The sequence below is a fragment of the Haemaphysalis longicornis genome, unplaced genomic scaffold (assembly GCF_048455015.1).
Source record: "Haemaphysalis longicornis isolate Haplotype H1 unplaced genomic scaffold, Haemaphysalis longicornis Haplotype H1 scaffold_26, whole genome shotgun sequence".
In the NCBI taxonomy this organism is placed as follows: Eukaryota; Metazoa; Arthropoda; class Arachnida; order Ixodida; family Ixodidae; genus Haemaphysalis; species Haemaphysalis longicornis.
In genome coordinates this window covers 1,306,112-1,331,493 of record NW_027526319.1, presented here as the reverse complement: position 1 = coordinate 1,331,493, position 25,382 = coordinate 1,306,112, and the positions used below count along the sequence as shown (strand labels likewise).

The 25,382-nt window shown below is 47.5% G+C and overlaps 1 protein-coding gene across 1 annotated transcript in view; it reads left to right on the top strand.

Annotated features, from left to right (window-relative positions):
- Window positions 1–25,382, top strand: part of LOC144172751 (intraflagellar transport protein 46 homolog) — a 45,258-nt gene that overhangs the window by 14,838 nt on the left and 5,038 nt on the right. Inside the window, exons 2-7 of the mRNA XM_077701359.1 lie at window positions 4,104–4,303; window positions 8,757–8,831; window positions 15,224–15,464; window positions 16,792–16,904; window positions 17,489–17,555; window positions 24,161–24,221. Coding sequence (XP_077557485.1) covers window positions 4,104–4,303; window positions 8,757–8,831; window positions 15,224–15,464; window positions 16,792–16,904; window positions 17,489–17,555; window positions 24,161–24,221 — 757 coding nt within the window. The remainder of the gene's footprint in view (window positions 1–4,103; window positions 4,304–8,756; window positions 8,832–15,223; window positions 15,465–16,791; window positions 16,905–17,488; window positions 17,556–24,160; window positions 24,222–25,382) is intronic.

Sequence of the window (25,382 nt, the reverse complement as noted above, 5' to 3'; positions counted from 1 at the left end):
GAGCTTGTAGTATGTGAGAATGCCGTTGTAGTTTAGTAGGAGGTGAGCATCAAGGGGGGGGAGGAGGGGAGTCGGGGGCAATGGCCCGGTGGGTCACTTCTCGGGGCCGCGTCGCGCGCGGCTTCATTACCGGCCAACCCGCCTCCTCGGGGATGTAAGTAGAGTGTTCGATGATGTGTAGGGCAGTGCGAGGAAGTATAGACCTTTTTGAAGACGTCGACAGGCTTCCTGCGAGTCCGTGATTACTGTCACGTAGTTGCGACGAGTGGAGGTAAGGGGGAGCGCAATGAATATCTCTTCAGCTTCAGTTTGTGTTGAGGCCCGCGTGGAGGCAGTGGCGATAATGCGTTTTTGGCTGTCGACTGTGGCGACGACCACTTGTGTGTTAACCCTGAGCTATTTTTTGCATGGAGGGTTGCATGGTGAATTTAGAGATCCACGTACCTGAGCTGACATGTCACGTCAATACGGGCCGCTTGGTTATATACACCCATTCTCTAGCTTCAAGGTGCCACCTGCATTTATTAAGCATGACGAAGCGATTTTAGCTTTAAATGTCGCCTGTCGACGACGATTCTTGTATCAAGTAAACAAAGGCGAGTCCACTGCTTGGCACACTTTGCGGTGCACGCGAGCATAGAGTTTCTTACAATACTTACTAAGAAACTCTATGCACGTGACCACCAAGGTAAGCTTGTTTGTGAAAAGGCCATTTTCAGCGGCCACTGGATAGATCCCTCACGGTTCCCGCCGCGGTGGCTCAGTGGCTAAGGCATTGTGCTGCTGAGCACGAGGTCGCGAGTTCGATTCCCGGCCGCGGCGGCCGCTTTTCTGGTAGAGGCGAAAAGCAAAAACGCCCGTGTGCACGAGGTTTGGGCGCACGTTAAAGATCCCCAGGTGGCCAAAATTAAGCCGGAGCCCTCCACTACGGCGCGCCTCATCGCCTGGGTTGCGTCAGCGCGTTGAGCCCTACAATCAATGAGATTCCTCATGGTGTCTTTGGGCTAGTCGCTTTCCGTGAGACCACAGCCGAGAGACCCATTAGATCCCGTTACAGAAGGATCAGCCTCTGTAACAGAGGGCCAGCCTTTTGTAACGAAGTTTGTATAAGCTTGCTGATTCATCATATCATCGCTGCCACCGTCGCCTTCCCTTTTTTTGCCGCGTTCATCTGGTGTAAAAACCTAGGACATCTTTTCTTAGCTAGCATATCATTCACAGCAAACATTGTTCTCTCCCGCTCGTTGTGTAACCGCCATCTTGGTAAACAAGGGTATACAGAGAGAGAGAGAGAAAGAGAGGGAGAGAGAGGGTCTTAAACGTGAACTGGAGAGTTCAGCCCTATATAGTAGCGGCAGGGCTTACGGCTCCAGATGGGGATGATTACAGTGATGTGGGAGGCAGCCAAACTGCGCTCTCAATTTACGGACATAAATTTAGAGGATTGAATTGAATCTGCGAATGGCCCGGCGCACGAAAATTAATTGTTGATGTTACGCACAAGCCGGCTTTATTTTGACGTGCGCACTACGCGCAACGGACTGTGCACGTTTATCGCCCATTTCGCGTTGTTCACAGGCCAACAAGCATTCAATTAAACTCGCCCAGATTTCACACTAAACTTTCTTACACTGAGGGTGTAAAATCTTGTCCCATGGCACACACCTTTAAAAGGTGCTTTGGCTAAAAAAGGGTGTAAGGACGAAAAAAGGGTGTCCGTGGGAATGCCCTAAAAAGGTGTAAGGTTGCTCAGCACCCTAAAATAAGGGTGTGGGCAGCGCAGCGACGCGTGTCAACGTCGATCGACAGTGCCCGCAGCATTCAATACAGACACATTCAACACGCACAAGTCACACTTCGACCACAAATGAATTGACCCAACCAACGGGATGCATGGGTACAGCGAGTGCATACTTACTTAGAGATACTTGTGCTCTTCTTGCTTTTATATCCAGCGGAAGAAAGCCCTCCGATAGAGTCGGTGGGCTTGCCGCAAAAACCAGATATTTTAGAGCTAATTTCTGAATTATGCATTTTAATGCGAGCATTTACTGAATTACCATGCGGATTTGCAAATACTTGTTAGTCGGGAGGTAGTTATTATGTTAAATAAGCCAGAAAATTTTATTAAATACCAAAAGAATATTCCCCGCCATCTCAACACCCTTCAAGATGGGTGTTCATTATTTCAACACCCTTTTTGTCAGGGTGTAAAGCTACAAATTAGGGTGTTGGAAACTAAGAAAAAGGGCTTAAAAGAAGACCGCCAACTGAGAAAAGTGGGCAAGAGACCTCCAAACTTATTTTGTACTGTTTACATGGCTGGACTGAACAAGCGGGGGTTGTTTTGTACGTCACGATATTTAAATGAATATAAATTGGCATAACGTATTACCAGTGAAGCTATTTAAGCGTGAGCTAGTTTCGGTGGCGTTAGCAAAATTACTCCCACCTCCCCTCGCGGGAACCCCTGTGTAGATGCGACGCATAGGGGATTCCGTTATTGTTTCTGTTAGGTTGATTCTCCCATCGCGTGAAACGTGCCGTGAACCCTCATCCGCGGCTATGACGCAACGTGGCGCGGCTATGACGCAACACAATCCAACACAGTCCACTTTAATCCAATCCAATCCAATCCAAATCCAAGCCAAGCCAAGCCAAGCCAATCCAATCGAATCCAATCCAATGACCCTCGCGAGAGAGTGTTCGCTATCGGAGAGGAGAGGGGGTGAGCGGCGGAGAGCGCAGCTCGCGCGGCGAGCAGAATGGGGGAGGGGTGTGGACGGACAACGACGCCGTATGGAGGGACAAGGCGAGTGAATGAGATGCAGTCGCATCTAAAAAAAATGCCGCGAAAAAGAACTGCACTGCTAGTAAAGGTTGCACCAACGCAGATAGGGTATTACAACAGTGAAGCCGGCTTTCGAGCTTGTTCCAGTGTGAGCACAAGGGGCGCATGCGTATGAAAACCTCTTATTATACATTTCACAGGTAGTAGTATTTTTGGGATTCCAAAACGCAAAAAACATGGCGCAGCTTGCAGTGGTGGGGCAAGGCTAAAGAAACGGCAGAGCAGGGGTCGACCTAACTTACTTCCCCATTGGATTCGCTGTCAGTGTGGGGGACACACCGGGACAGACTTCTAAAATCCAGCTAAACTTGGGCTCACCCTTCAGCACTTAGCCTAGCCTAGCAAGAACGTTGCAAAACCTAACAAAACTGATCGAAGCCTAGCAAAACGTAGCCAAACTTAGCAATACCGGAAGAAGGTGAACCCCCAGTTCCGATGTTTTTTTTGTTTTGTTTCAGTTGAACACCTATTTCACACTCTTTAAACACCCTACAGAAAGCCAAGTCTGTTGCAGTTGGTCAACACAATTTTCGCCACAGAAATATAGTCCTCTTAATTTTAAAAAGTTCAAATTGATGTTTCACGGCCCAAAGCTAAACTTGGGCAATGGGCGCACCGCATGTGCAAACGAGCGACCATTGCACACGAACAACAGTTTTTTTTTACTTTTGAACATTTCTCACGAGTTGGAGAGGGGGTTTGAGGAGATCTCTTTTACTTCCAAGTGCAATTATACATGCATGTGTGACGCTAATCAATCAAAAGTGTAGCACCTTTCCCGCACCCTTTCAACTCCCTACGAAAAAACCAAGGGTGTTGAAGTTGGTCAACACCCTTTTTTCAGCACAAAAGGGGTGTACAGCAACGAAAAGCGTGTTGAGATTCAAGAAAAAGGGTGTATGTCCTCCCAGCACCCTTTCTCCACTTATACTACACCCTTTTTGGCCATAAGGGTGTATGTCCTTCCAGCACCCTTTTTCCACTTATACTACGCCCTTTTTGGCCATAAAGGGGTAAAAAATTTTAGTGCGTCGTTTAAAGCCAACTGTAATTGCCGCAAAACCAGTGTTACTCCAGGGTGTTTTCAATGCACATACCACTGCAGCCGGTCTTGGTATACACGTTGAGAAACAAAAGCATAGGACGAGGATGTATCATGCTTCAATAGTCCTAATGCGTCATAAAATCTGCGTGATGCTGACGTCACCCTCTGACTGTGTCACGTGCTGCCGCGTATGCGCAATGTGTGCAGGCGGGAGGCGGAGCGGGGAAGCCCGGCCTTCTGGCGTCCATGCTGAACCCTTTCCGTAAGCAGGCCAAACCGGAAGCCGTGCAGGGACTAATGGCAGCCTCGTCCGAGAACGCCCGGCACTCCGACGACCGGGAAGAGGACGACGACGACGAGGAGGATGACGACGAGGAAGATGACGAGCCCGTGATCACCATAGAGGGGTGAGCGCGCACTTTTGCCTGCAAAAAGTGATACGCCGCGAAGGCGATATTCCGTTCCAACATAAACACACGCCCGACACTTCCGGTATGATGAAAAACGTTAATTGAACGTTTTGATGGGCCGCGTTTCACGTATAAACCGATCTAAAGGACCCCAAAACACTAAAATGCTGCTGAGCACAACGACGCGGATTATATTCCCGGCCGCGGCGGTCGCTTTTCTGGTGGAGGCGAAAAGATTTCGGCGGAGGCCCGAGATTTCGGCGCACGTCAAAGATACCCAGCTGCTCAAAATTAATCCGGAGCCCTCCGCTACGGCGCGCCTCATCACCTGCGTTGCGTCGGCGCGTTAAACCCTACAATAAATCAACCAAAATACATTAATTTACGGAAACACGGCGTAGAATTGGGCTAAGAAAACATTTAAAGCGAAAAATCACAGGTCTTCAGAAAAAAAACTTGCATCGCCGGGGCTCGAACTCAGGCCTTTCGATCTCGAACTCGAGATCCTACTAGGTCTTTTTTTCTTTTATGCATGGCAGATTAAGTCAAACTTACATATGACAATTAACACACCATACAAAAGCTAACAGAGAGCGAACAATAAGCACATCAATCTAACAAAGGTCGGCACCATTTCAAAGCTCAGGCAAGAAGACGCACGCATCCAAAAGATGCTGCCTCCCCAGTAAATCCCTGGGCGCCACTTAAACGCTCCTCACCAACGCTGCATGTTCCCTAAAAATGCACTTGATTGGTCTAGGGGCGTCAGCAGGCTGGACGATCATGCGGTAAAAAGGACATTTACATCACTCCGTACACAATTCGCTTTGTGAAGAAGAAGAAGAAAGAGAGGAAAGGCCGGGGGGTTAACCAGGTGTAGATCCCGGTTTGCTACCCGGCACTGGGGGAATGGGGCTCAGGGAATAAAAGCGCGGGAGAAGAGGAAGAGATAGGAGTGGGAAAGCGCGCACTCTAGTTCCGTTTCGGGCACTAGAGTCTTTCACGCAAGTTCGTTTCACTCAGGAAACGTAAAAGGGGCTTTCGTCGCCTTCTGCGAGGTCGATGGTAAAGACCGATGACTTAGAATAGTTTCCACTGTAAATGACCGATTGTCCAATCGGCTGAGCGCGGTGGCAAGCACGCTCCTCTCCGACGAGTATCCGGGACAGCGACATAGCACATGTTCTATAGTCTCTTCCGCCCCATAGGCGTCACAGTGGGCGCTGCTGGATTCGCTTTGTGCCTTTGCAAGATGTTGATCGGCTGCCGTATGATGTTTTTGTTCTGCTAGAATTGTTTAGTCAATGCCATTGAGTTCGAACGGAAAAGTACGTTGAGCCTTTCTTCAAAAGAATAGAACGCGTGGGTTCTAAGTGAACCAGAAGGTGGCGCTGGGGGCGGAGAGGAAGGGGCTGGCTTGCACCCACGGGGAAACGGAATGTCGCGCTCGGCGGCATTGTGAAAGTCCATTGCAGACGGAGCGACTATACACGTGATCAACAAAACAGCGGAGTCAGAAATGAGCCGCAAGTTCACCATTTCGTTCTGATCGATTGCCGGCATTAGTGGCAACCACCAAATTTAATGAAAAAAAAAAAATCCCGGGCCATCTGTTTGAATTCAAGCTCTTAATACGCATTTGAAACGAAATCAAACTCGATGAATCCGCCTTTTTATAGACAATATCAACCACCCAACATGTATAATACATTTAGTGACGAACCATACAAAACCCCAATTATTAGGACAAATTATGGGAGCCAAACGTTTGGTTGTTTAATACCCTCTTTCCTAAACAAACATCCTGATATTCCGGAAATGGTCCATGAATCCCGTTCGATACACGCCTTCAAAGGCGATGTCAAGCAGTATCATCTTACCCGTACCATGGAATCAACTCTGCTAATGTTGCACCCGCGGTATGATTGCTGTTTCGCATTTATGTGTATTTGTTTGGCTGAATTGTTCTTTCTGTGAAGTTCTTGTATTTGTTTGGCTGAATTGTTCTTCCTGTGAAGTTTTTTGGTATTGATGTATTTTTCTTGCATTCTGTGCTTTGTTTATGTTCGCTGCTACCGCTGTTAGCAATGCTCATGTACGGGTGAATGGGCCTTATAGTCAGGCAGAGTCCATCTGCCTTTAGCCCACTCACCCGAGAAATTTTGTCTGAATAAATCCTTTTCGAAATCTCACTAACGGGAATTTTGGGTAGCGGCGAAGCATGCAGTGTATAAGTGTATTCTTGGCACCTTAGCGTTTTTGCCAACGAATACCATTGTGGGGTAGAGGTATACAGCTTTGCTGCCGTAAAAGTCTGTTGTCTTTGAAGCCAGATGCTCTCTAGCGCGAGGCGTAAACTAGTGTCCCGGTGTTTTCTTAGCGCTAGGCATTTTCTTGATTTTGTTTACTGCCGGGTGGTCGCCGCGAGGCACGCACTCACGTGCGCGTGCACGAAAATTTCTTGGTATTTTTAACTGCGGACACGAAAAACTTCGATTTACTAAACAGCTTCGCTGTTGAAAGGTATATGCAGCGTTGGTAAGAATAACCTCCCGCGGTAACTTGTGTTGCAGTTCAATTTTCCGGGTGAGAAAATGGAATTGAGTTAACAAGTTATTTGAAGTGGGTGTAAACTGTGCGTAAATTCATAATCAAAAAATACACCCACCACCAATGAGGTGTACGTTGCATCCGGTACGGTGTCAATTAACCGTGCCAGCTTGCTATGGCAAGAATCACAGTGACTTGTCAGGTGCGGAGGTGGAGGGAACGCTCCATTGGTCCCCTAGCTTCTTTACTTCGGTTGCCTCTATATTATCTCTCACGATTTGGTGACAGTGCATAGTTCCCATTCACGATTGTCGCGATTGCAGTTGCCAGCCGTTCTTGGACGAGTGTGTCGTGATAAATTGTTTTCCTCGCATCGTTAAAGCAGTCGCATCGTCAAAGTCGTCGCACGGCAAAGCAGTACAAGTATGCAGAGACAACTGTCCACTCAATTAGAAAATTGGGTTACAATTGGAAAATAAAGCTTCTAATTGCAGCTTCGACAGTCAATGACACTTCCAGCTTCCCTAAATTGGAAAGTGGATTTCTAATTGTACGGGGAATAGGAAATATGACTTTCCTTAGTTCGGCCCAATGGGTATGAAGAACTGGAATGTAAAATCCCTATCGGATGCAAATGGCTTTGCATCTGTGATGCTTGGAAATGACAGAACACAATATGACCAATTGATAAAAATACTTTTTTGACTGGGGTGTTAGCTGTCAGAACCAAAACTGCCAGAACCGAGGCCCTCGCTATGCGTGCAGCGATACAGAATCGGAGGTGAGGGGCTCATTGCCTGAACGCAGAAACGAAAGCCAGCAGTCAAGAACGCCGTTGGGAGTATACGGAGTGAAGTTCGTCGTTTTTTTTATTGAAAATACGAATTTTGTAACTGTCAGTTGAATATAAGGAAAATTCAGAGAATTTTCGCGCTACAGGTGGGATCCAAACCCACAACATGCGGATATCGGACTCGATACTCTACAAATCTGCATGCATAATATAGGCACGGATTTCTTTCCCCTTGGAGCCAGGCAGCGAACGCCCAGGGACCTCTGGACTGATATCTCCCAAGGCGATGGGTTCATAAATGAAATTTTGGTTAAAACAAACTTTAATTCTCCTCCTCCTCGTCCTCCTCCTTCTGAAAACCAGGAGAAAATAATCATCTTCGATAAGAAAATCTTGTAAGCGCATACCTGATTACCGGCTGAGTTTTCTGTTGAGTCTTTTCCATCGATGCCGAATCGACCAGCCTTGACCAAATCATACGACTATGCCGTTTTTCTTTCCCGTTTTTCGGCGTGTCTACAATGGCAATGAATTGAGAGAGAGAGAGAGAGAGAGAGAGAGAGAGAGAGAGAGAGAGAGAGAGAGAGAGAGAGAGAGAGAGAGAGAGAGAGAGAGAGAGAGAGAGAGAGAGAGAGAGAGAGAGAGAGAGAGAGCAACTTTAGTAGGAACATCGACCAGAAGATCACGTGGAAGTGGCTCCCTATTCACGGAAACTCCGCGGCTACTCCCTCGACGAGGATGAGCAAGTCTGCGGGGGGAGGGGCTAGACAGCTGTGCCTCCCACTGCTATTTTGGAAATGGGGGCAAGGGAAGGGAGCCCGTAAACACAATAGGAGGAGGCCAAGGTGTCGCTGGAGGGATGAAATACGGAAATTCGGCGGCAAAGGGTGGACCCAGGTAGCGCACGATGGACGGGACGGGGGATGTTTGCGAGGACTTCGTCCTGCAGTGGACGCAACCATACTCATGATGATGAAAATCACAAAAACAATACCCTCGGATTGCATAGTCATTGCGCGCAGCGATTCTGCCTCTTTTTTTATTGTGTGATCAGCTGTATGTGCTTAGAGCGTAAAGCGTGAACTACATTATCTCTCCGTGACGCAGGGCCTACGACCCCGCTGAGTTCGACTCCCTGGCGGTGTCGGCAGAGATCAAGGAGCTCTTCGGATTAATCACCAGGTACGTACTGCCCGTGAAGGGGCTGGGTTGAGCCGATATGAAAGCACATTTTCTGGAAAAGCGAGGCTTGTGTGTGTCCCATGTTGTCTTAAATATCGTAAAGGAGCTGCTTCCGTTGAATCATCTTCCGCTGGGTCGGTCATTCGTTTCATGATGGCAAGCTGCCCGCCCGCACTGCTTTCATTCGAAGAGGACTACCATCCCGGAAGATTATTGTTGGCACGACACAAAGTCTTATCCTGTGCACGAATTCTGTCTCTCAGCACTCGCTTCCTCGGTTCTTCACCCAGTTTCTAGAAGCGTCGGCACTCTAATCACTGAACTGCCGCTGTTTGTTCGATATGGACAAACATTTTTTTTACGGTGCCATACACTTAGTGAGTTTTAACGTGATGCGCGTAAACGTGATATTGCCACAGGTGACAACCATTCACAGCGCACGGGCTCTAGCAAGATAGCCGAGGGCAATCCCGCCGTCGCAACGGCGGATATGTCTGTGTGCCGGTGTGCCGGCCCGGAGAAGAGGAGGTTGGCTCGGTTGTGCTCTGCCTCATAGAGTTTCATATCTCTGAACCTCCCCGCCCTCGAAATCCGCCGTAAAGTTTCCACACTCTGCCTTTTACATAAACGTTTTTTTTAATAATGTCCCTTTACAACGGAATACAGTCGTCCTCCCTCCTGCCCGCTCTTCGCGCCGCCTCTTTAACTCGTTAAGTATACAGCGCCTACATGGGCCAACTAACGCTTTTAATAAATCTTTTTTACCTACAGCCATAAAAGATTGGAATAACCTGCCCGAACCCATAGTCAACGAACGTGACCCCTAAGTATTCAAACAGTTAATCGTAAATTATTACAGTTGTTGTTAGTTTCTTTTTATTATTGCTACAGTTCCATCATGTATATATGCATTTGTAAATGTTGCTGACAGTTCATTATGAACCTGCCTCCCGTGTATGCCTGTACCTTCGACCATCATTCATTGTGGAATTTTGTTCTTGCCCTCCCCTCATGTAATACCCCGCAAGGGGCCTTTAAGGGTAAAAAAATGATGATGATGATAATACATATACTAGAGGGAAGTCTGGCACTGCAATCGCGGGCCGCCGTGGGCGGTGCTATTGCCGCTAGCGACGTTACTCGCCTACTTGGCTAAGCTAGCCATATGGCTTCTTTTTAATCTCGCGAAGCCAAAATCAACAAAAAAGGTAACATTTCTTTTTTGTTCATCCTACATGAAGCTTCTAAATAAATAAATATTTTGAAGCTGCAATTTTATATAACAAAACAAATTTAGGTAATATTCTAGAGCAATAAGGTTGCTTTTTTGAAGCCAGAGCCAACTTTTCAGCCTGTTTATGAGCCATGCTATGGAAAAGTGAAACGTGCCTGCCGGGTACATGGCGGAACGCTCGCTGAAGCGCGGCTCCCGTAGACAGTGGCGCCAGATTTCCCTCTAGTGTATATTAGAATGGAACTGCATGCCCTGCGTGTTCATTGCATCGCCATTAGAGTCTTGCGATTGAACCCTTTCCCCTTTCCCCCTTAAAACAACTGCTCACCCGTAGTTGCCATCAGATTCACGCTGCAATAGTTATATTGTGACTCTTCTACACCTACATGATGTGGGTAGTAATGTGTGAAGCATTATGCTTATCACGTCGAACACAGCAATCAGGTACTATTGGAATAATTTGCTGAAAAGCATAGAGTGAGGTCCGATTAGTACCGCACGGTTTGCTCACATGTTACCCCTATTTGTACGAACATAAATTTGAATAAGTTGTCGGTATATGTACACTTACGCGGAAGTCTTATTCATATACACTTATTTGATACAGGTGCATGTTTCTCCGCGGGTTTTTGTGTCGTTTTACTAAATGTTCCACCGAAGAGAGTTGCAGGTATACCGCACTGCATTAAAGGCTAAAATGAGTCCACAGGTCTGCGTTGTTTCGTCGATGAGTGGGAATTTACTAACGCCAAAACAGCGTTCACGATTGTCATATTGCTTGTACCGTCGTCTTTAGAGATTCGTTAACGTCGTCTTTAACTGAAGTCTGGAGCCGGGGGACATTAAAACTTCGCGAAACGTATCGTGTGTACAGGCGAAGTTTCACGCATTTGTTTCGCGAAGACACAATTGGTGCAAAAACAGAGTGAACAAAAAAATCTTGACAATAAAGCAGGTGAAAATTGAAATTTTAAGCATCGATGTGAGACCAGACTCCACCGCAAACCCGTGGGACATCATTGCGATGTTCCTAAGGCGGCCACCAGATGCGCATGGTATTTTCTCTTCCTTGGTACTTGTTTCGTGCGTAGGTTGTGGAGATGTAGCGGAAACAACCGAACACATAGAAAGCGAATTTTGAAGTATCGACCTTGCTCGAAAGGGGGGTGGGGGAGAGCCCACCTTACCGAAGCGCTGTGTTTTACCGTTGAGGAAGGCATTGACTGGTCTGCAGCGGGTACTGGCAAACATCGATTAAAGTATTAGTGGAGAAATGGAGGGACAGGGCCGTTCAAGGGCGGCTGTCGCTATTGTCGGGACATAGTCTGGAACAAATACAAGACGGAGTTTGAAAAAAAAAGGCAAGCAGTTGTCGATAAGCTTTTGCAAGCTTGGTATACTATTGCTGTTGATTGCCCTTCAGTTTTTATGCATACTTTGACTGCAATATTTGAACTTAATCTCGCGATTATGATGTTTACCAGTGATGGTGTGTAACATCTGGCGTCTGATGTGTAATGGCGCTGGTAAAAACTTTATTGATCCACAGCTTAATAGAAAGAGGCGCCAGTTGGGAGCACCGGCAAACTGCAGTCCTCTAGTCGACGGCCAGGAGCCCGTGGGCCCTAGCGTCGAGTTCGGTCAATTGGATCACACACTCTGGCACTTGTGGGTCGGAGGTGAGCAGCTTAGCCTCATATTGTTCTAGCGTGGTAAGGAGCAGGGACGGAGTAGGATGTAGGGGGCGGGGTATGAAGAGGCACGCGCCCTCTATGTGGTGGATGGCAGTGAAAGGCGCGTCGCACCACGTGCACGTGTGGCAGCATCGCGTGGGGAAGTGGATGTGACACAAGTCCGGATGCGGGAAGGGTGTCCGTCTGCAGTCGACGCCACTGAACAGACTGCCTGCGCTTTAGAGGGTGGGAACGGGGCCGGGAGAGCGGGTCTGACTAATGTATGTGCTACGCGCTAAATTTCAGTTTAAAATTGGGTTCTCGCCCACAACTGCGTCCTATGTACTTACAATGGAGCACTCGGTAGACAATTCGTTCAATGGCCTTCAGAGGGCATTTGAAACAGCCGAGTAGCACAGGAATAAGCCGGTAGTGCTGGGCAATATCCCGATAGGTGACTAGGCGATCCCTCCTTCCCCCCACCCCCCTTTCGCTCGAGGTGGAGAGAGGCAGCATCCGAAGCGTCCCGAAAGCAGAAATCTCGGGGTACCAAGTCAGCCAGCTCGTTGCCCTGAAGGGAAAAATGGGCGAGTTGCTGTTTACACTGCTTTATGGATTATATGTATTGACACTTCACATTGCCAGTGTGTCACACCCCTACATAGGGCTAAAAGCCATGATCGAGTGTTCTGAAATAAATAAACAAGCAAACAAACAAACAAACAAATGAATAAATAAATAAATGTACACGAGCGAAACGGCATATACCGTCATCCATATTCAGACTTGCCTGTAGTCGCTCCTGTCGTCATCATCGACACGTTAACAACATCATCTTCATAGTCGTCAGCCTCACCGTCCTATTGAGGGAGAGAGAGAAAGAGAGAGAGAGAGAGAGAGAGAGAGAGAGAGAGAGAGAGAGAGAGAGAGAGAGAGAGAGAGAGAGAGAGAGAGAGAGAGAGAGAGAGAGAGAGAGAGAGAGAGAGAGAGAGAGAGAGAGAGAGATAGTGCAGCCTTTATTGTCACCCCTTTTTAAAGACGAATGCACCGCGCGGGAATGTCCGGTGTCCGTCCCATTAAGCGGGGTCAGGAACCCATGGTCCGTGGCGGCGTCCCTGCCAGTTAAATGAGAGCATCTTGCATCTCGGGAAGAGTGCCGAGCAATGCGGCCTCCCACTGCTCATTACTTCTTATATGTATGCCTTGTCCAAAGGTCGGTTCTTTGTTGGGGCATTGCTAGTTCATGCGTTGTAGTGTGGCTGCTGCAATGTTGCACCCCTTGCATCCGTTCGGGTGCCTATTGCGATAGCTGTGGTGACACAGGGTGGGGTGAGGGAAGGTATTTGATTGCAACCTGCGCCACTCAACTGTTTGCCATTTGCTTAGTGCACTGTGGGCGGCAAGAAATTTCAGTCGGATCGGCCTATATGTGCTGGGTTATCTCTCGGCAAATTGCCAGTCTATCCCTCACCCCCGTCACAGACCGCACGTTGTCGGATTGGAAGTGAGCCTGGTTCCGGGTATCATCGGGCTGCTTCATGTGTCATCTCATTCCCCGGGAGAGACGAGTGAGCTGGCGTCCATATCAGGCGGACGTGCCTTGAAACTGGGGTCGCGCTGCTCGTAAGGATTTTAACGGCTGTTGTGGAGATCTTACCGCGCGCATAGTTGCGCATGGCGACCTTGGAGTCCGAGATAATGGTAGTAGCGTGCGGGCCCGTATTTGCCAGAGCTATAACCGCCTCTTCCCCTGTTTCTGGGTTAGAAATAGGAATTGAGCAGGATGAGCTTGCATTTCCCTGATGATCTACCTCCACAGCCACAACCGCACGTTGGCCACGCTAATCCGCCGTGTGGACGTAGCATACCACTGGGTTTGAGCTGTCCTGCTTGTGGAGCGCCTTAGCCCGGCCGAGCCGACGGTCTTGATAGTACTCCGGATGCATGTTTCTAGGAGATGGGGCAACACTGATTTTGGCTCGTAGGTCCTCTTCAATGGTGTCTTCGGCTTCATTCTAGTCCGGGTAAGATACGTGCAGCGACTCCAGAATGGCCGGCCCAGTTGGGGTGCCAGCCAGCTTGTTGCATTGGGCAATGCATTTAGCTTCTATAATAAGTTCATCCAACGTGTTGTGAATGCCCATCTTCAGAAATGTTTCCGTGGGGGCAGCCGTACTTTGGGTATGGAAGCGTATTTTGGGTAGAGAGGGTTGAAGTACTAGGAGGGTTTGATAATAAAGGGCTACATAATGTTTTACAGCTTCAAATCCCGTAAAATATTCTTTGGAAGTGACACCCCACCAGTGCAATTTTTAACATGTAAGGGCGGCCATTTTTGTTTCTTTTAAACATGAACGCCGGGACTCAAGCTCCTTTGAGACCCCTGAGAGGTGTTCGAAAGCAGCCTTTTCGGAACTATTAAGTGCGAATGCACTTCTTAAGCGCCCCTGAATCACGCGTCCACCGCCGTCCGTCCATCCGCACCACATACCCACTTAGGGCGATTGGCCAAGAAGAGTTGCTAATTTCTTTAGCACATACCCACTTAGGGCGATTGGCCAAGAAGAATTCTTTCGCATCACCCGTGCATTCCCACTTCCCCATCGACGACTGCTGCTCCGCCAGGAGCGGAAGTCGGGGCGAGTACTGCGGCGTCTACCTCGTCGGTCACGTCTACGCGAACCTCGTGTCACACGCCGTGTCCACCTCGCCGGCCAGGGACGAGTCGCCGTACAGTGCCGTCTACACCGACGCGTACTCGGGCGACGGAATCGTGGTCGTCACCCTCTACCTCGCGCCAAACATCTCGCGCGACGACGTCGTCGAATACGTGGACGCGGCGATGGAGAGTGTGGCCAGGCGCGTAAAGCCCTCGGACCCGGTCGTGGTTGTTGGGGACTTTAACGTGGACGTGCGAAAGGGCGGCGAGTGGTTGATGGAATACATGCTCGCCAACCACTCCATGACGTGCCTACCGCTAGAGGCTCCCACCACCATCAACGGCAGCTACATCGACCTGGCCTTTGCGAGGAACTGTCTGATACGCGCGGTCTTGCAACAACTCTTGACCGTACATTTCAGTGACCACAAGGCGGTCATAATGACCGTCAACTACAACGACAACACCAACAAGTGCTGAATAAAGAATACTGTCGTTTCACTTTACTTGCGTGTGTGTGTGATCTCCTCGAACATACACTTTAATTCACCAAGATTTCCAGAGAACGACTAACGGGGTGTGTGAATCCCCACTTGATCACGCGGGGGTGTTAAATGCAACTAACGGGCGAATGCCAACACAGTTCAACATAACTCCCCCTCATAGCATCACCCGTGCATTCGCACTTCCCCATGCTCCCCTTCGGGGAAATGCGGGTGAATTTTTTGTGGTATTTTGGTTGGCTTCGATGAATTCCTGGACAGTTTTTCCCTTTGACTGTCCTCGAGACTTGCACCCTGAGCAGAGTTGAAATGGTACGTCGCAGGTACACCCCGCAGACGGTCGAGTTGGACCAGGAGCTGCGTCCGTTCGTGCCCGAGCTGATCCCGGCGGTGGGCGACATCGACGCCTTCCTCAAGGTGCCGCGACCCGACGGCCTGACGAGCGACCAGCTCGGACTGCGGGTCCTCGACGAGCCCAGCGCCCAGCAATCAGAACCCTCTATCTTGGCACTGCGGCTGCGCGCTCTGTCCAGAGACGCCAAGCTTGTGGCCGCCAGCAAAGCCGTGAGTTTCTGCCTTGAGGAAACAAGGATATACATCTAGAATTATAAATCTAACAAGACAGAACAATTAGTAGATGGGATGCGCGCTGCCTTTCGAGCAGCTCAGCGATAGTGGCCGTTTGTCATATGTGTACGAATTGGACTTTAGCTTGCCTTTTTTGCTGTATGCGATTCTCAGAGTGGCTAACAGTAAGTGGCAAAAGCAAAACCGCATGCCAAAAAAAATGCACAGACCGGCAAGATGCGACAGTTATTGCGTTAATCAGCAAGGCGCCTACGCGTACTAGTATGTAACAAAATACTTGTGAGTAATGTCGGGAGTTTCTGGTTGCTTTTTTGCAACTCCGTCTACTTTTTAGGGATATTATTTTTCAATGAAAGCTAGGTCAGTTTTTGGGGGGCGCATTTGTTCATATTGGAGTTTACTGGGAATCTTCACTGAATATTTTAGAAGACTGTGGTTCTGATTTGCTGCGGCGCATGATCAGTTGAACACTACTTGGTACAGCTGCAATATTTTTAACTGAATACAGCTGAAACATTTTGTCACTGAAAGCCAGTATGGCCACAAGGTACACTCAGTACTTGCACAACAAAATAACAACCTTCTGGCACGTTAGGTACATGATTCAGACAAGTTCACCAAATAATTCGCAGGCTCATTGCTGAAATTTCTCGTAGTTAAAAGGCAAAAAAAAGGCAAAGCAAACAAAAATGATAATCATACCCTTTTCGTCTTTCCGAATCTTTCAAAAGGACTTTGGCGTACTTTTAGCGTATTTAGGAAAAATGTCATTGCGACCCTGTGGCGCTAAATATGGCTACTTGCACGTCGGCGATGGTAATCAGAACGAGCTTGCACCGTAATTCGTTCTTAAGGTATGACATAACTAGCATCATCTGAGATTAACAGCGCTGTGCAGGAACGGTATCCCGCATTTAATGGAAGGTCATGCATTCTCTACGAAATATAGAAAAAAACATCACTCGCCGAGGTGGCTCAGTGGCTAAGGCGTTGTGCTGCTGAGCACAAGGTTGCGAGTTCGATTCCCGGCCGTGGCAGCCGCTTTCCTGATGGAGGCGAAAAGCAAAAACGCCTGTGTACGAGATTTCGGCGCACGTTAAAAATCCTCAGGTAGTCAAAATTATTCCGGAGCCCTCCACTACGGCGCGCCTTTCGCCTGCGTTGCGCCGGCGCGTTAAACCCTACAATCATCAGTAAATGAAAGAACATTTCAGGCTGATGGGCATTCTGAAGGGAAGAAGTGTCCGCTATTACCTTATGCGCAGCTTCATGCAACCTGGTACGTTTCAACTGCCTAATTCAGGTGGTCAAGTGCGTGGAGCGTCCCGAAGAGCAGCCCCGGGAGATTGACCTCTGGCTTCAGAGCGTTCAGGAGCTGCACCGAGCGAGACCACCACCTACCGTCCACTACACCAGGTCCGTGAACCTTCGGTTTTAAAAATGGTGACACTGGGGGAAGGACTAAGGCAGTTTGATCAAGCCCATCGGAAGCGCGATCCCGGTTAAAGATTTCACGCTGCTATGGAAACCAGTTGGGGCTGAGGAACAGGGTGCATCAGAAGTCATACGCTGAGTGACCCTTGAGGGTGGGATTCACAGTGCCTATGAGGGGTCGAGAGAGGGAGGACTTCATTTGATGCCCCAGGTTGGTTCTGGGAGGTTGACGTCTTGGACTTTATCCCTCCCTCAGCCGTCAGCCATTTTTTTGGCTTCAGGAGTACTCTTCATCAGGATAATTCTTTATGGTTGCGTAGGGACACATGAGAAGTCAGCACCTCTGGATCTGCGATATATCGTTCCCTCATCCTGTGTGACCGAACGCTATTTACAGGTTCGCTTTGAATACTAGTAATATCACAGCGTTAGCTTTACTGCAGGGGGAAGGGGGGTTGACGAGCCTTAAAGCGATTGATTCGTATTATTAAGCAGTTGAGCAGTCACACAGCCACCGAGGCCTCAGCGCATGGTGGTGTAACTGAGGCAAACGGCGCGACCTGCAGGAACATGCCGGATGTGGAGTCCCTGATGCAGGAGTGGCCGCCGGATTTCGAAGAGCTGCTGTCGGAGGTGAGCTGCTTTCCCTCTAGTTGAGCCTCGTGCATCACAATCATTTCCTTGTGCGTGCGCTGCAAAGAGAGAGGAAATGGGCGAGCAATTCTGCTTGGTTGTCCCATTTCTGTTGACATGACCAACTGGTCACCGTTGTTCACTGAAGAGGCAACTTCAGATCAACAGAAGCTCGCACGCCTCCGACCAGAGCTTTGTGTGTGCTTACAGAAGCGTCCCTACTCGGGTTCTACTGAACGAATAATGTATGCAGGCCATGTTTAATGTACATCCAAATTATAATATGGTCACTTTTGTAAAAACAGGTTACGTTCTTAAAATCAGATGGAACATTTGTTGTTGACGTTAAGGGGAATGTTTTGTTAAAATTGCTTTGAGGCAGCAATTGCAAGCCTACAGATGATTCTTGTTATTTGCAAGGGACTGCCCCAAACGTACAAGCCAAGAGCCAAGCTACAACAGTTATTTCCGCCGATGTTCACGACCTGGGGTCAAAAAACATTTGCCGGAATTGATTGTAGCGAACGCAAAGTTTGAAACAAGGGAATGGCTGAATGGAAATAAAATCTTACCTAAGTCTCAATATTAAACATAGTGAGCTTAAAGGAGGGTTGTAGCGTCAATATGCACCGACATGTTATCGACAAAGGGTTCGTTACACATTTTATACGCTAACGTTTCTGCGTTTAAATGGGAGTCATGAAACGTAGCACTGCTTAGTTAGTGGATAATGTATAAACATTTATTGGTGACAGCTGAATTTTTTTTGCTGCTATGATGCAGATAACCAATCGCTGTGTTGTATGTATGAAAGTTATTCGCTTGAATATATCGTGTGTTTGGTCCGTGACCGCACTTTTTCTGTTCTTGCGTTTAATTTGAAACCCCACTTTACGAAGTATTCAAGAAATTGGCACGCCATTCCAATTAAGGAAATTCCCTTCAGACACCGCATCCGTTCACACCACAAAAGCACATTATGCAGCTTAATAAAGCACTCTGCAAAGCCCAAATAACATCTTACCTGGTAGTTCTAAACGACAGGCAATATGAACGTAATTTTTTTCATAAAAGCGCACAAGGTGGCGGTATATATTTTAACTCGAAAGGGTTTTATGCCAGCGTACACGAAGGTCTCACTGACGTCATATCCGTCACGGAAATGACGTCGCCATAAAAAGTGTCAGGCTTCGCCAGGTTTCGAGCTTGCGAACTCTCTCGCCGCAACGAGAGGTACGAGGTGCTCTGCCAGCTTGCTATAAACTCAGACGCATACAGCTCTACGAGCGAGCCTTATATGCTTCCCTATGACTCATTCAGATGGTGCTGCCGTCTAGGAGAAGCGGAGTAAAGATGCGCATTATGACGCTAATGAGCGCCGACAGTTGGCGCCTCGATGCCAGCGCCTTCGGGCACTGGGGACGTGCGTGAATTGACGCACCTTCCACTGTTTATTGCATTGGGTGCGATGGCCCCTTGTATTTTCTGTTTCTTGCGTGTCGGCGTCACTTCGTCAGGCGGGGTCAGGCTCGCGAACCCTTCGCACAGGTTCCTTTAATATTGAGCTGCTCCTGTGAAGGCATCTTTCACTTTCGTGTTTTACCCATTCCTATAGGGACCGCGCGGCCGTTGTAAGGCACCACCGTCGCTTCAGCGAACAGCCCCGCCCGTGGCGAACCGCTCGTCAGTGGAATGCCGGAGGCGGTCAGCGCAGCGTAACTGCGCATGGCTTTCTGTCGTTTTTATGCGGTGCGGCTTGCAAAGCGTACGTAACCCCACGTGCATTTTTCAGATCGGTAAACCTTGAGCGTGGATGTGACGTTTACGAGGCATGCCATGTGTGTGATTTACGCCCATACTCAGTATTTACAAAGAGCAGACGACGCTCAGTGCGCCAAGCTGGAAGTCAAACTGGAAGTGAAAGTTCGTTGCTTCATGCAATTTTTTGATGCCTGCATGTAGTTTCGCGTATCCAGGAGTATACTGCAGCTAAATGCTCCCACAAAGCCGGTGTGTGCAACCGATCTAGGAAAGCTGCGGCGCTGGCCTCGGGCAGTTTATAACAAAACGGCGTCGACGTTGTGCACAAGCGAAAGACAAAGTTGGGGGTGTCTTCTAAGATTTACCTCAAAACAGAAATTGCGATGGACGACGCTTCCGTAACTTCATTACCTACGGCTGAAAAGTGTTTAATTTCAGAGAAATGCTCTTACTACAGTCATCGGGAATCGTTGATAGAATAAATACCGCATGGTATTAGAACGTTACATTGCTTGTCGTGGAGAAGCATTGCTTTACAAGAATTGCAATGGTTGCTGGCTATAGTTGGTAAATGGTTTTTCAAAAACCAATTCCTGCGTGGCTGAAGGACGCAAGACAGGAGGGTGTCCGAAACCTGTACTCAGCTTCACAACTGAATGCTGCGGTCGGATTACAAGCTGCCACCTACGCTTGCAAAATCATGCACACCTTCGTCTAACGACGATGAGGATTTATCGCAAAGCTCTATCGTATGGGTTTCCTTGGTTGCCTTCTGGATAAGCTTTGACTAGTTGAGCGTCGAAATTGACCAGCACGCAGTTTGGTCTTTTGATCGCAGCCTCTTTGACTTTGAACATTTCCCATTCGATTTCGCAGGAAGAAAGCTTTGCGTTCAACCATCATAATCAATAGACGGAGGGCTAGATGATTTCGCTGTTTAATTTTGAACTTCCATGTCCAGCGTGTCGGAAATGTCTGTGCTGTAGGACTCGGGCTGATGCACCCATATTTGAGGCAACTAATCGCGCGTTTTTGGTGTCTTAACCAGACATTTCACGATTTTTTAGGTACTCTGTAAAGAATACTTAAGCATTAAAAAACACCGGCTGACGTTAACGCTGCCACATTTTTTAACTATCGGTGCCAGCCTTTATTCTACGCAGGTGGTAAAACGGGAATGGGAGGTGGGGTGGTTTGTAGCTTGGGCTGTTGAGTTGGTGAATAACTTTGGCTCTTGATAAAATGACCACCACAAATGTGGGATTTCAACTTCGGCTTTCAGGCTCCCATGCTGTCAGTGTGTCCCTTCACCAAAACCGAAGGCACAAAGCTCACGGTTACAGGAAGTGTAAACTACAGCAACATTTCTACGGCTACACGGTAATCCATCTCGTATGCAGGTGCCTTTCTATTTAAAGCACACGTATCGAGGTATCCCAGAGCTAAGGTTGGCGTGGAAACCGTAGTAATTGAAACCAGTGAAGATAATTTAAAGTGGTAGAAATGAATAATAACATTGCTAATAGTTTTATTCCTACTCAGATCGCGCGGAGCCAGGCACAGAGCGCTGCAAAAAGCGCTGGTGTCAATATAGCCCATTCCCAACCTTACAAGCATCCAATAAGTTTGCGTAGCCGTTAGTGCATTTAAGAAGAAAATAATACTACTAACAGTTTTATTCGTACTCAGAACGGGTGTAGCCTACCGCAGATCGCTGCAAAAAGCGCTCATGCCATTGCAGCCGATACCCAACTCTAGAAGCGTCCGACAAATTTACGTAGTCATTACTGCATCTAAGAACCCAACACATCTGTCTAGACTTTGTTTCACCGCACATATACGCTCACAACACCACCAAAACATTCAAAGCACCGAAGCAAACACGACAAAAACAACGGGAGGCTGTGTAGTCCAATGCGCCGGCTCATTCCACTGACGAGGGGGCACTGAGTGGTGGCGCCACCCGTCCAGCTGCCCGGTCCTTATATATGCACATGAAAGAGGGATCAACCACAATTTTAACGTTGCGTGGCAATTACAGTTACACGATTACGAATCGTATCCATGACAACCATCTTTAGTTGTCATGCCATACGAGTGCCGGTTGCGGCATGTTTTAGACGAAGATTATATGGCTAGGGTTCCATGTAATTTTCATGCCACAAACGAATACTTCCCAGGCTCTTCACGTCTTCTCAGGGCGAAGCGCTCTATAGCGCGAGTTTTAAGAAAACGAACCCCAAGTTGATTGTGCTATTACCACGTAGCCTCGACAAAACTCGCACACTATTGAAAGCATGATTTTTACTTCAAGCTTATACTTGGAAGCGCAGCTTGAGTAGATTAGTTAATAGCAGACCCCATTGGCAAGACCAAACACGGCTCAGACATTAAGCATGTATGTTTCATCACATGGATATGCATGTTGAGTACATTAGTTATCAATGGGCCCATTTTTGGGGATGAGAACATGACTTAGGCCTCTAGCATATACTTCTCATAACTTGGATGTGTAGTTTGATTAAATTCGTTATCAGTAGACACTATTCAAGGAATGAAGCCCAAAGTGTGTGCGTTTGCGCGTGCATTTTTCTTAGGAATAACCTTCGTAAACCATTATGTAAAATTTGCTTATTTATTTATTTATTTATTTATTCATTTATTTAAAATACTCTCAAAGTCGGGAGGAGTTACAGAGAGGAGGGGTTAACAATTCACAAAACATTAGTTAGCCGTTTTGAATGATGTAGTATCCGGAATGCAGGCGATGGTGGCGGGGAGGTGGTTCCAGTCGTCGCAAATCTTGGGCATGAACGAGTAAGAGTAGGGGCTTGCGCGACAGTTAGGAACCCTCACCTTGTACCTGTGATCGTTACGTGCGGAGAAAAGGAGAGCCTGTTTTAGATGGGGTTAGTAAAGTAATTCTTATGAAAAAGGCACAAGCAAGCAACTTTCTTTCTAGCAGCAAGGTCACTGAGTTTAAGTGACCTTGCTGCTAGCATCATTGACGTGATGCTAGCGGTTCGTGAGTTATTTGTGGCAATGAATCGAGCAGCCCAGTTCTAAATGGCTTCCAAAGATCAAAACAACACCACCATATGAGGTGGTGTTATGTGTGTCATCTATGTGTCACCTTTTTGTGAGGTGGCGAAAATCTTCGCCGGTCATCCACCTCCGCACGAAGGAATTGCTCATGGTTTTCTGTTGTAATTACAAGTATAAAAGGAGACGGTGACGCCTGCTTGTAGCACCTGCTACTCCGTCTTTTTCAAAACCAATTACAACAACAAAAAGGAAGCAACCCATTGAGCTCACAATTAGGCTGCAGTCGTTAATACAATCAGTTCATATTTCCCAGCGAATGTGATATGGCTAGGGTTTCCGGGTCTTTTTCTGGCATGTCAGCAAAATAAAACCTGCTCTTTGAGGAAGGAAGCGCCATTAAACAGACTTGGCTGTCTCAATTATTCGTTGCTGTAGAGAGCTTCGGGGGACCACATTATGGTTCAAACGACCTATGATCTCGGTGGTGACCCCGAAGTTATAGCGCACACTGAGATGTTCGTTGTCCACGCGGGAACAAGCTCGGGACTTCGGCTCACGCGCGGCACACAACCCGAACGCGCCGAGAGAGCAGAGTCTCGCATCGAGACAACTCAACTAACGTGACGAGGTGGTACGCGTTCGGGGCGAACATAGGCAAGCATTCCGAGCATTTTTATAATGCGCGCTCAAAAAACGCTCCGTGGCAAAGCCAGCTCTATCGCAAAAGAAGCTGTGAAGAAAATAGCTGCAACTCTTGAGTAAGTGGACGACGGTGACGATGATGATCAGGGCGATTTTAGTTTACTTTTCAAAATTAGTTCACAGTTAAGTTGCAAAGGTTGTGGAATTCCCGTCTGCTGTCAACACATGGGCTTATAGTCGTTCCAAGCTTTATGAGGTAATCACGAAACCATGGTCCATACCATTACCAAAAGGCAAGAAAAATGAATGCGTGCGAATTTTCTAACCATCTGTTGGATGCGTATTTTATACGGCTTCGGTGGTCATTCACCTTCAAAGAGTGGAATGTCTCCTAATCATTTCCTCAATATTCATCGTTCTTTTTATTGCTGAGGTGACACTTACCCTTCTTCTATTGCTATTCAGGTTGAACGCAGTTTTTTTAGGGCTTTGTATAGGGCTATCTGAAAGTGAGAATTCGAGATAAAAACTGATTATTGTATGTTCATGTTTAGTGATAATGGCAAAGAACCGACTGTAAGATTCCCACCTACTTGATTCTACCTTGCGTGTGTGATGTAGAATAACTCCATAGCGTGCGAAATTATTATAGACGCATCTGTGGACATGAGTAGGGTTATGATGATGATGAACTTCGAGGGGGAGAGAAGTGGAATCACTCCGTCCACTTGTCTACTTCGTCGTAGTACTCCTAGTGCAATACGAGATGATGCAATACCAAAAAGCCCCATTTGTTTCCTATTGAACATCTTCGATAGGACTCAACCGATTTTTCGTTTGTCGTTTGTGGGGTAGGTATAATGTCTATGGTGGGGTACTTTCATTATTATGCAATTTGTACGGAAGTGAAGTGTTAGGGTCGGCACGTACGACATTCTTCAGTTTAAAGTGCGAATGGCTGATAGCCCCCGAGTGTGTTTCTATATTGGAAACATTACCCGCTAAAAAAGACACAGACCAAGAATGAAGTAGTCGCCCTGTGCGCTTCTACTTGTTTTGTGACTTTTATCGCTGGTGATATGTTTTCAACTCAACACCAACTTGCCCAACTTGCAGCCTTAATTGTGTTTCTGTATTTCGCGCTGTCTGGCTTTCAGGTGCAGGTGCCGTCGGCACAATTGGAGTGCACGCTGGAGGAGTATGCAACCATTGCCTGCTGTGAGTTAAACCTTCCCACCTGCAGGTTTTAGACGTGCCCCACCCTCCTATACTAATTGTCTGTGCTGTTATGCTGGAGCCCATGTTCTAAAACAGAATCCGCAGTGTTGAGGTACTTTTGAAGTACCGTTTCCGTCAGTGTTGATGTACTATTTCAGTCTGTCGTCCGTATAAGGGTAACCATTGAAGTTGGCTACCGCTTCTATCCGTCAGAAAGTCTCTAACGTAATTGTAGCTGCGCTCTCCCAGGTTGAGTTTCGATAGTTGTCTTAGGATTGCAGCGTGCTCGATTTGACCAACTGCACTCTGTAGGTCCAGACACATTTGCGAGCTCTGGAAATACATTTTTGTGCAGGCGGATAGTTCAGAAGGGATAAAACAGGCATGTGCGCTGGAACTTTTTTATTTACTTTGTGAATTACGCGCACATCCGCTAGAACACTGGACGCGAATACGTCTTTGGGGAATGTGTGTAGGTTCAAATGAAAACTTTTATTTCTGGCGTGTATGACTCGCTGTTTAGGTCGGGTGTGCAACTTTGTAACTTTGTTTACGGCAAGGTAAAAAAGTTCCGTATTTAGTCTTTTAGAAGCCAAAAAATTCAGAAAGTTCAGCAGGTTGTTATTCAGCTTTAGGCAAACTTTGCGCCCCGGTGAGAAAAGAGAGAAATTGTGAATCGGGTTAAGACTTTAGGGGGTCCATCGTTGTGGTGCTCCATACCTGCATAGCAGCAACTTGTTAGAGGCAGATAATGTCCGCCAGGTATTCCCAAATACATGCGCAAAGCTTGGCTCCGAAAATGGACAAAATACTTCCCTTAATATTTAAAAAAAATCGAATATTTGATGAACAAAAATAAAAGAAGACCGCCCTTTTAATGTTTTTTTTTTCAGAATTCTCTGAATGAAACGCCTCGAGGCATGCAGTGAAACTATACAAATTATGCAGGAAAACTTTATTTGAGTAAAATATTGTAATCCGACTCCCCGTTTTCAATGAGAACATGCAAACCGGCAAGGGACTTTCAGCAGGCTGTCTCAACCACAAGCGTGTTATGGGTGCGCCCATCTCTAATACGACACGCAAATAAAATGGGGAATGGAACTCTTGAACAGTTCAGTGCAGTTTCAATTTATTGTTGGTATTGAAATGTTACAGAGC